A 12,648-nucleotide genomic window follows, 5' to 3' on the forward strand; every position below is an offset into this window, starting at 1 on the left:
ACTAGAGCCATGCTTTCCTCGTCCTTTTCTTTCTCTTAACATCGTTTAAGAATACTCTTAAGGCGATCTTATTTTAAGTACACTTACTAACTTTCCGTCCTGTCCGTTACCGTTTTCTTTCTTTGAGATAGTCATTGCCAAATAAAAATCTCTAGTAAGTTTGTAGTAACAATATTTTTTGCTTACATAGTCTGCCTAATTATTGATCCTGATAAAGTGAGAAATTTGAGAATAAAAATAAGATGATAATAATGGCACATTGCAAAAGACTTAGAAAACCTAATTTCATACAAGAGGAGTTACAAGTTCTTGTGATTGAGATAGAAAAACATAAACATGTACTGTTAGAGAGAGAAATTTACAGACACAACCACCATTGATAGAAAGAAGAAATTATGGCGTGAAATTGCTGGAAGAGTTACTGCTGTTGGGGACACAAAAACAAGCCCAGATGATGTTAGGAAAAAATGACAGGACTGGTCGAGTATCACAAAAGGAAGAAAATGTAAGCAGGATAGAGAAAATGCAGCAACAACTGCAATAGAAGGGTTGCCTGGTGGGTCAGACACGCCCACAACACTTACAGCCGAGGAAGCCAATTTTTTATTCATTAAAAAAGGGTGGGATTTTCCAGTTTTCGGACAATAACCCCAACATACGTCAGAGAATCTCATGAAATTTTGGTGAATTGTTTATATCTATTAATGTTATCTCCGGTTTGATTTTCATAAAGGAGAAGGTCTTTTGGACACTTTTAAAACACTTCAATGTCTATTTCAATTGATTTGATTAGTTTTTGTAACAGATTATAACTAATTTAGTCATTTAAAATGCTCCGATTCGAGATTAAATATGAAAATCTATCAAATATACAAGTAAACGTCACTTTTTAGATGGTTTTTGTCAAAAATGAAAGTGGCCGCATCCGTGTTCATCCTCAACCTTTATATATGTTATGTTTTATCATCAAATACAACTTACATTTCAATATTTTGAATCAACACGAATGCGGCCACTTTCATTTAAGACGGAAACCGTCTAAAATTTAACTAAAATGCTAAAATTGTGAAGATTTCAGTAATTTAGCATGACTTAATGATGCAAGTACCCGATATATGTGCATTGTATTGTCAAAAACAGCCAATATTTATGTAGCAGAAGCATTCTACTTTCCAATAATTAGCTTAAAGATTACATTTTCACAATTTTGTAAAAATGCTATATTATGGGTTCAAAAAGGGGTTTTACTGAACCTACTCCTTTCAAATATGACATTGAGAAGAAATTAAACTTGTTCTTTGAAAATGTGACGGGCGTATCATGAGCTCAAGCATTACTGTTTATTGATTTATTGCAAGAATTAAAAAAAAAAAATAATGCACGGTAATAATGTTTGGAAGTTGAAAGAATTGCATGTACTTTATAATTGTCCAGACGGGATGCTTCAAAATAGGAATAGGCTTCAAAATTTTAAAATTTTGGGAAAAGAAACCCTACAATACGCCAGGAGGACAGAGATTTTTTACTTCTGTCAATACTAGGAACAGACTTGGTCTATTTTGACATTTCCCTTCTGTAAAAATATGAATAAAAAATTAATCCCTCAATCAAATCAGTCACGGTCAGTGCATAATTATAGCAAAACTGTTTTAATGTTTACGGAATAGGGATAGATAAAAGTGGGGATGTGGGATGAATAAAAAATAAAGTTTTTTGTCAGCATTTATGAGTAGGGGATAGAACCTTTATCGGCACTCCGGGATCGGATGTTTTAAGCTCAGGATTTCGGGATTGACCCTTTCAGGATCCGAGAATTCTTTTTTCGAATTTCGGGATGTCGGAATTTGAATTTATTTAAATTCGGGATTTCGTGTTTTTACGCCAGGGATTTCGGGATCAGGACCCCTCCTACCCCCTACCCCTCACTTATTGTCCTATATAAATTATATCGTCGCTCTATCAGCTATCTGTGATAAGCCCGTACATTTCACGGAAATAATTAAATGAGGAAAGCAGTCGACATGTAATCTATTTTTCTTTGTTGTTTACTAAAAGGCAGTTACTATTTTGCCGGTGTCCTATAGCCATTCTTCCCCCATGCCAATTTTTCCGGGGGGAAATCTGGATCGATCCAATATTTCCCCCCGGAAAAAATGGCATGATCCAACTTTTCCCCCTCAGTGTTATAGGGGGAAAACGAGGATCAGGCCAATTTCCCCCCTTTGCGGCATAAGAAGCTAGTGTTTCCCCCTTGTAATATAACATCGGCGACGTCAGTTAGAAATATTTATCCTAATTAAACAATATCAATTTTTTTATTAGTTTAGCGGTTCCAAAGCTTCACGGAGTCGTATTAATATACATTTGATATCAAATACATGTGCATTCATGTTATATTTATACACACGAAGCACATTCTGATGTGGTGATCAGTATCATCAGATCCATTCTCTCTCGTTAACCCTTGGTATCATTGACCAAATTAATACAATTACTTAAACCATTTCTGGTCAGTTTGAAGATTTTTCCCTGGACAGGCGTCTTTGAGGTCTCTAACATACATGTACTATATTGAAATGACTTTACATGATAAATCATGTTTGTACCACAAAGTAAAAGAACCCATCAAAGGCATGGGTAGAGAAAAATTCTGATCGTCGCCTTAAAGTTTTCATTCAGGAGAAGTCCAATACGGATGAAACTTCATCAAACCTAGAGGAGATATGTACACCCTCTCCGTAACCAGCATGGTAGACGTGAAAGTACAGGAACTATCCCCATTAGTGTGAGCTGTACAAGATCTACAAATATATCCCGCCTGCCCTAAAGGTGCATAGGGTCGACCACGATCTAGCACTATAATGATATAAATATCCAGCAGAGTTACATTGACGTGGTAGTAAGTAATTAAAGGCCACCATACAGCCTCCAACAATGGAAAAAAAACACATATAGTTGGCTATAAAATGCCCCCACCATAAAAATTTGAAAACAATTCAAACAAAACTAAGGACCTTATTGATAACAAAATAATTTACGAAAAACAAATCGAAAGACATGAACCATGAACAACAGCCACTGTACTACATGAGCATGGCTTTGGAATGGGCATTGGCACATAAACAATGTGCTGGCCATAAACTCAACCCTCCCAAACGAACCCAACCGAGGACAGCACAACGCATGAAAAAAAACCTGTAAAATATCAGTTACAATTGGCTTCCCTAAAAATGTTGGTACGGTGCACAATAAACGGTAGTTTATAGACAAACTTGTCGACATATAGACAGGCCTGCAATTGAGAATGTAGAATGACTAGGGGACACAAAGAAAGACAGATTTAATAGTTGACACATAAACAGACTGATAGACCTGTAGACATACTTGTGTTATTGCAAAAGAACTAAAATTTTGTATAAATAAACCTTTTTCGAACACTGTTCGGTTAAATTTCAGACGTGTATATAAGTACATGTAGAGAAATCTATAATATAGGGGGAAAGTTTGGCATGGGGAAAAAGTTACTATATGTATACGTATTGTCAAATTTCCGCGGGGGAAGAATGGCAATGATCCAAAATTTCCCCGGGGGAAAAACTGGCATGGGGGAAGAATGGCTATATAACACCGGCACTGTGTGAAATATCTTAGTTCAAACCGGCAGACTAGCCTTTTTCTATAGAAACGACTATTTTACCGGCACCATTAATATAGTGTCATTTTGCCGGCGCTGGAAAAATGAAATATAAGTTAGCAGAGGGACAGTCTATGTATATATAATAATAATAAAATGAATTAAAACCAATAGAGACAAGTCCCGTAATAGAATAGAAGTCCCTGGTCCAGTAAGCGGAAGCCAAGTTGAAACCTATTTTATTTAAAAATATGATATGCAATTCAAATAACTAGCTATTATTTCAAGCAATATTTTTTGAAGCTATGTGATTGTCTTTACTATATTGTATATATTTTTTTTTTATCAAATTTATGATGATTTAATAGATTTCTATAGAATTAGCTTATTTTGCAGTCTTGAATTCAGATATTTTAATCAGAGCTGGTCAAATATCATATTTTTTATTTTGCCGATGCCAGCTAAAAAGCCTTTGCTTTAATATAATCATGTTTCCCCTATCATTAGCTCATACCGCCCGTTAATATTTGTATATTCCGAAGGAATACTGAATGTTTTGCGGAGGGAACCAACCTAATACTGTTTATTCGTGAACAAGTAGCAACATACATGTTGCTTACCTCCAACTGTTATTTATTGCGGTCTATTTTGTAAGTTGAGCAACTGTTTAAGAGGCCAAAAGTAGAATAATGTCATAAAATTTATCCACAAAACAATTTAATACCCGATGAAAATAAATATTAACAACAGTTTTATATTTGTTTTCTTTTTTCACCTTTTTTGACATGTTAAACAAAATTTTTGAAAGGTTCATGTGGACCCTCCGGCTACAATGGCTGCATGTTTTACCTCAAAATTTACAGACTAATCTGCGCATCTGGAAATGTTTTAAGGCATAGACTGTCCTAGATTTCTAATGCTTATATGAACTAGAAAGGATTAGACACAACATCGATGACGTTTTTCGATGAATACATACAGATATTAAATGCCTGAATAATAGTCAACGACACATCTTTAATACGGGGCGATGGATCACATAACTATGTTAAATTCTAATTCGTAAACTCAAACGAACATAAAATATTTATCAAATAACCACAAACTCTTACATGGGAGACGCCACTTGCAGAGACAGGCACATGTTTTATCATAAATATGAGTATAATATTGTTGAAAGTTCATATAAATATATAGATATTAAGCAGCTTGTACTGGTTTCCCCATACTTGTGGTCCCCAAATCTGAAAATAAATAATATGATTAATATTATTATTTATTTTGCAAAATGCTACTGTACACTTTGACTGCAATGGCTCGAATGATTTTAAACTACCAGAGTTCACTCGTGCATGAATTCAATATCCCAATCGAACCGACCTTACTATAATTAACCAAACGCGTGTTAACTATAAACAAACATCATTTTATATGTTAGATTTTGTACATCTTTGATAAATACATATACAATACACTTCAAAATATAATATATAACAGTACAACACCACCAAAAGAAAATTTAAAAAAATGAACAAATGTTGAAAGTGTCGGATAACAGATATCCTTCATTAGTATGATTATGATGTAAAACGAATCATACATTTATTCTGATTATAAAACTACAACAATCTTGAATATTTACAATGAAAGAGTCAAACTCGAACATCATAGAAGTAGTGTGTTATGAGACTGCCCTCCGTAAGTAAAAGTGTGGAGCCTGTAATCCCCTCTAATCTTCTTAAGCCAGCTTATAATCCCCTCTAATCTTCTTAAGCCAGCTTATGGTACGATTTAAAGCAGCTTATGATGCAACTTTAAGCAGCTTATTATGCAATCATTCGGATAAAGATAATCCTTATCTTTTAATCTAGATTAGTGCTCCTCAATGTTTTTGTTCCTTTAAGCACATCATTGTGCAATCAATCGGATTAAGATAATCCTTATCTTTTAATCTAGATTAGTGCTCCTCAATGTTTTGTTCCTTTTTTATCCCGATAAGAGTTAACAATTGCTAATTATAATCTATTTGTTTTCGGATTAGAGAACCGAGTATTAACCCTTTTAATCCTGATTAGGATAAACAAATGCTAATTATAATATATCTGTTTTCGGATTAGAGAAACGACTCTTAATGTATATCCTAGATTTGAGGAATCCCTTTTGATAATTAACCAGTTGTTTCCAGACAATCAAAATCCAATTGTTTTCGAACTTAATTAGTGGATCCTTTGTTTGAATAAAGGGAATTAATTGTAACGGAAGGAGAGACAAACTAGTTGAGATAAGGATAGTTAAAAAAATGAAAAAAGTTTTTCTTTCTTTCTCTTTGTAAATTCTTGATATTATTTTCTTTCTTTTCTCAATTAGCTTGTTTAAAAATAAACACCTCGTTGTCTCATCTATATATAGTTTCTTTAAACACAAAATAATAACACATTTCATGTATTAATCATTTATTTAAAATATTCTAGATTGTATTTGTTTTTTTTTAGTTAAAACATTTAAATTGTAACCATTTTTTTCTCTTCTTTTTTATTGTGAATATACTGTTTATGTCTCGTTGCCCATACATTTTCTTTCGGGTTTCCAAATTAGTTTCTGTCTTTTTTGTCTTTTTATTCCGTTGGATGTATTCATTGTCACTATCTTCACTGTATTCATCTGTTTCTTCTTTCTCCTTATTTTCTTCTTCTGTTTTCTTTTCTTTATAAGAGGTAGACTCGAATCGTACTTTGTTTGTTTTTTCGACATTCCTAAACAAACAAAGTGGAATGCTAGTAGACTTCAGAAATTTGTAGAATTGATGTATACCAGCTGTTAGTTTTCTACGACCAATTGGAACTGTTGAATCACGTATCAAGTCAACGATATGAGTGTTTGAAATAACTTTTCCGTCAATGCAAACTTCACCTTGTTCGTCCCACTTAATAGATGGTTGTTTTTGTAAGTAAAGCAAAAGTCGCAAGGCTTTGTCTTTATATCTAGATGGAATAGTGATATTGATTAACGATTGTAAATCATCATGTAACGGTTTCTGGTCATAAGAAAGATTGTGTTGGTCATTGTCTCGAGGTGGAGTGTCATTTAACACCACTTCCGCTTTCGGTTGATCTTCGTTTTGTTTTTGTAAGACAGCCTCGAATTTATGTTTAGGAATAAGAATCATTTCCTTCATCATTTTAAGTGAGCAAGCACAATCTTTACTACTATAGGAATGAGATTTGATCGATACTTTAAAAGAAGTCTCTTTCGATGTAAACGTTGGGTGTCCTCGGCAGTGATTTTACGAATAACCGTTTTGTACTCCAACAGTTTCTTTTTATTTAGCGGAGATAGTGTAACGACTCCATGTAAAATGTTGTATATACATTCTAGTAGGATCTTAAATTGTTCGTTATTCATCGTTTTTATCATTGCGAGTCTTTGTTGATCCTCAGCAGAAGCCAATAAGGATAGAAAATTAACGTGTCTAATCACTTGCTTACTCATAGCTTTTTAAGTATTATTTCGGAAGAAAAACCACACAGTTCTCTCCAATGAATATATTTGTTCTAAGTAAATAAAGTTTGTCTGTGTGAGCGCTCAAATCAATCGTCAAGTATCCGTACTTTTTTTTGGTGGCGAGTTCGTAGGCCGACATGAAATATTTCACCTGACCTGGTAAAATTTGTTTAGCAAGTACGGTTAACTGGTGTTGATCACGATGATTTTTCAGACAAATAATGTAAGATGCATTCAGGGAAATGGTGCGCATGAATTTACCCGGAGAATGATATAAATTCTGAGTAAGCATTAAAAGACTTATGTTTTGATGATGAGATTTAACCGTAAATAAATTTAAAACTTCCACATCGTTCACTGCTGTTGCGAGCAAATCGTCTAAAACCAGAAGCATATGTTCCCTTTTTTCTGACCATGCATCCACTTGATCACTGCTTGGTAAACCTTCATGAAAATTTATATTGTTTATTTCTTTTTCCATACTTGTGAATAATTCTTGATAAACAGAATAGCAATATACAATTTTTACAGGAGGGGTTGAAAACATACCTCCAGCTTGTTTAATTATGCGAAAAGTCAACATAGTTTTTCCACTTTGTGTCGGTCCCACAATTAAAATAGAACATGGTGCTTGGAAAGGTAAAAGCGTACGATCTCCACTTGACATGGTCTGAGTTTTTTCAGTTTTTATTTTCCCACAAATGACTGAAATAAAGTTTAAGTTCGAGTTTTATATGTTTGATACATAAGTATTTTTTGTTGATTTTTCTTTTTACATGTATTTAGCTTCTTTTTTTATATTTTGGTATGGTTTTTTTTACGTTTTGGCATCCGTGTTCCTTTTTGACGTGTTAAGCTTCCGTTCTCAACCAACAATGCAAAAACTGTTAAAAATCATTTGACCACAGAATATTGAAAACCAACATTGTAAAACCAAATCGTGAAAGAAAAGCCTCAGTTCTACCAACAAATTTCAAAAAGAAAACAAGCTAAGTAATATTTATTGAACGCACAAAATTTCAAACATGAATACAAGAATATAAATAATAAATAAAATTACATACAATGTACAATATATGAAGAAATTAAAAAAATAAAATAAAAATGTCATATTAAGTGTTCACGTGATTTGATTCTTTTTTCCATTAAACGGTAAACATTGTCTTTTATTGTTTGACTACGTAGTCTGTCCAATACGATCACATTAAGTAGGAAGTAATTGCACACAAATTCTGAAGACATGTTCAGTTTTTTTACGTCTTCTCTGAATTTAATCAACACATCTAAAAGTAAAAACGAACGACATGCTGTTTCAAAATGTCTTTCCAAGTGCTCCTGCTCGCTTTTCATCAAACATTCTTGGTTATGTTGACTGGGGTGTTCAACTTGGCAACCAGAACACGTTTCTTTCGTTTTCTTTGTAATCAATTCCTGTAACACCTCGGCAAAAGAATAGATCAAGACTGTAGTTAGAAGCTTCTTCTCCATGCCCGACATGGCGATTGTTCTCAAAACAAATGAAGTTTAGTGATCTTCAATAAAAGAATGTAGAAACACTATACTCTCTTTCAGATTACACAATTTTAGCCACACGTCTCTGTTGATTTTGATTTTTTTACCCTTTACAACGATATGAATGAATGTCTTTTGCTGTAGTCGTCTTCCCGTTTTCTTAATAATTACTTTAGTCTCGTCGTCAATGGTAAACACAGCTTCTCTCTTCAATTTTAGCTAGCAAACTTTATCACATTGTTAATGCGGATGGGAAAAAAATTGGTTACCACAAAATAAAGAGATGGTTAAATGCACAAGACAATTATTCCTTACAAAAAACTCCCAGGCGTTCTTTTAGAAGATTACGTGTGTATACAACAGGAATTGGTAACTTAATGGACGTCGACCTAATGCAAGTAAGTAATTTATCACAATGGAACTCTGGATATAATTTTATACTAGTTGCCATCGATTGCTTTAGTCGACGTCTTTGGATGCAACCATCAAAGAGTAAAAAAGGTGTTGACATAGCCTAAGCTTTTGAAAAAATTCTGCAAACAGCAAAGGTAGACAAGATCCGCTCGGACGTTGATGGATGTTTCAAGTCAAAGGTTGTTTAAAAACTTTTCAAGGAAAGAGGAGTGCGACATTTTTTAACTAAGAACGAGATAAAAGCAAACTATGCAGAGCGTGTGATACAAACCATAAAAAATAAATTTTATCGTTACTTTACTAAAAAGAGAACGTATCGGTACATTGACAATTTACAAAAATTTGTAAAGAGCTACAATGCAACACCACACAGGTCCCTAAACAATATTGCACCCAACGACGTTACACCGGAAAACGAGGCGGATGTATGGGTTCAACAATACTTGAATAAAAAGAAATCTACTGATAAGACGAGTCGGCCAAATACCAAAAACCCACAAAAACTTAAAACCGAAGCAGATTTGAAGAGAAAAAGAAGATTGCAACGGCGGAAGAGTTACAAATTTAAAATCGGTTCTCTTGTTAGAATTGCTTATACGCGACACATCTTTGACAGAAGTTATAGTCAAAAATGGACGGATGAGATCTTCAAAGTTGTACGGAGATTTAAAAAACAGAACATCAAGATTTATAAATTGAGCTCTTTTTATAACGATGAGGAAATTTCTGGTGAATATTATTCTGCTGAACTTCAGGCTGTTGATAAATCAGATGAATCACTCTGGGTTGTAGAGAAAGTTCTGAAAAAGCGTAAAAGGCGAGGAAAGACCGAGTTTTTATGTAAGTTTCAAGGTTGGCCTGATAAGTATAACCAATACATTCCCGAGGAAGACATTCAAACATTATCATGACAAACGACGATATTGACGAGGATCACATTATTTTCTTATTCAACGATCAATCAAATAAGTATTATCCTGAAAATATACCTTCAAATTTCAAGGTTCACCTAAGTGACACGTTGTATTTAGAAGGAAAGTGGGAAATAGCTGTTTTGGATTTTTATTCCAAGGAGAAAATTTCAACTGTTAAAAAAACCAAACACGAACTATACATTTTTTGTGACGTATGTATGGGTGTAAGTCTGTTTCACAATGAGTTTTCACTTTTACGACGTGTATTTCCTACACCAAACAATACTTGGAATTACGTTTTTTATAACCCTATTTTCGTACCTGTGAAAAAAACTGAAATCCGCGACTTAGAAATACATATTTTCGACGAAAGTGGAGAACAAGCGTCATTTTTAAATCAACGTTTGTCCTGTACACTACATATTAGAAAAAGAAAGGGGAAGTGTCAACGATGAATGCAGACAAAATGTACATTCCAAGCATGGAGAAGTGGTCGAAATATTATCAAAATGTTGTGCAGGGGAATAACAAAACGTATATAACGCACATTAAAAATACCGGACGTAATGGGTCTTTTATGATACCTATTGGAAATCAAAAATCGCCGTCAACCTCGTCGAAATCTAATGAAAAGTACAATATTCATCTAGTTAGTCCAAGTGCGCAAATGGTCGAAATGGCTAAAGAGTCTTTAGAAGATGAGGGTTTGCATATAAAAGGAAAAAAACGTAAACGAAAGACCAGTCATAAGGCAACCAGCAGTGGAGTTGGCGTATGCAAAAAGAAAAGAGAACCAAAACGAGACGTTTTTTCAGAGTACATGAATTAAAAATGGCTTTACTAACATCACAGAACAACTTCACAGAAGCTATTCCGTCACAATTAGAAGTTTTCGAGATACCTCCATACCAGTTAGGAGTTGAGTCAATTTCGTATGAAGAATGTCGGCCTACATCACAAGTAACAGCCTACAACCCAATAGAATTTAATTTGTGTGCCCAGAACGGACTAGAATACATCGATCTCAGACGGTCGAAACTGTATGTTAAGTTGCGTGTAAAACATAGCAATGGAGACAATATTGCTATAGATTCAAAGGTGGCACCAGTAAATGGATTTTTCTATGCACTTTTTTCTCAGGTCGACTGTTACCTAAAAGGTTCACTGGTATCATCAAGTAATACCAACTACTCGTACAAATGCATGATGAAAACGCTACTCGATTATGGACAAGATGCAAAAGCATCACAACTAACGAGTGCGTTGTTTTATAAGGACAGAAGTGGACACATGGACTCATTTGATACTAACACGGGTCTTTACGAAAGGAAAAAACTGATAGGTAATTCTAAGAGCCTTGATATGGAAGGAATGTTGTTTCACGATCTTTTTGAAATGGATCGTTACTTATTGAATATGGTTGACGTAAAATTGAAACTTTTCAGAAGTAGACCGAGTTTTTGTCTAATGTCAAGCGAAGACGATGCGGACTATGATGTTGTCATTGAAGATATTGTCGTTAAAGTGTGTAAAATTAAGGTCAATCCAGCTATCATTTTTGCTCATTCGGAAGCATTGAAATCAACGAATGCTAAATATCCCTATACAAAAACAGTAATGAAACATATTACTCTCATGATGGGTAGTACGAATGCAGTGTTGGAGAACATTTTCCAAGACGTGAAACCAAAACGAATCATCATGGGTCTAACTTCGACAACGCCGTGAACGGTGATTATCAACTTAATCCGTGGAATTTTCAACATTTTGACTTGCAACAAATAACTTTGTACTGTGATGGAGTTCCTGTAGATGGAATTCCTTTGAAACTACAATTCAACGAAGACAGGGGTGCAACAAATGTTGCAGCATACGTTAAAATGTTTGAAAACTGTGGAAAGTGGGGCGGAGATGCGGGGAATGAAATAACTAGATCGGACTTCAACAATGGATATGCTTTATTCTGTTTTGATTTACAACCTCACTTTTCAGATGCCAACTATCTGTCCCTGGTAAAGCAAGGAAAAGTAAGACTTGAATGTCATTTTGCATCACCCTTACCAGAAACTGTCTCTTTACTCATTGTAGCCGAAAACTCTGGCTATTTTGAAATAACGGAAAATCGTCAGATCAAAGTAGAACACTAAATTCATACCTAATACTGTTTGTTGTATTTTGTTCTATTTAGATTATGTTATGACACAACCACATTATATGACATTTCTTTTTCTGTGTTTAATATTTCTATTTGTCTAATAAACATTCAAATATAATTCTTTTATTTGTTGGTTTTTTTTTCTTCCTGTTCGTCTTTTAAAATTTCTTCGCTATAGAACTGGTGCATTTTTTAAAGTGTTTTTTTTTACATTGTTGCTGGTCATTTACCTGCTTTCATGTAATTTATTAAGTTTGAAAACCAATTTGGAAATTTTGTGCAAGAGTGGTAAACATTCATTTAATTAAATGTTTTTCATCAAAACTTAAACACAACCAAAAACAAACCAAAGAAAAAAATATACGTTTGTATCAAACATATAAAACTCGAACTAAAACTTTGATTTCAACGATATGTGAAAAAAGAAGATCTCAAACCATGTCAAAGGGAGATCATTCACTTTTACCTTTCCAAACACCTTGATTAGAGCGCTCACACAGACAAACTTTATTTACTTA

General features: G+C 34.0%; 1 protein-coding gene across 1 annotated transcript; it reads left to right on the forward strand.

The window, feature by feature from the left end:
* Positions 1-10,806: 10,806 nt before the first annotated feature.
* On the forward strand, positions 10,807-11,703 carry LOC139483992 (uncharacterized protein F54H12.2-like). The gene has a single exon (XM_071267712.1). The coding sequence runs from the start codon at positions 10,807-10,809 to the stop codon at positions 11,701-11,703; it is 897 nt and encodes a 298-aa protein (XP_071123813.1).
* The last annotated feature ends 945 nt before the right edge of the window (positions 11,704-12,648 follow it).

The sequence above is a fragment of the Mytilus edulis genome, chromosome 8 (assembly GCF_963676685.1).
Source record: "Mytilus edulis chromosome 8, xbMytEdul2.2, whole genome shotgun sequence".
Lineage (NCBI taxonomy): Eukaryota > Metazoa > Mollusca > Bivalvia > Mytilida > Mytilidae > Mytilus > Mytilus edulis.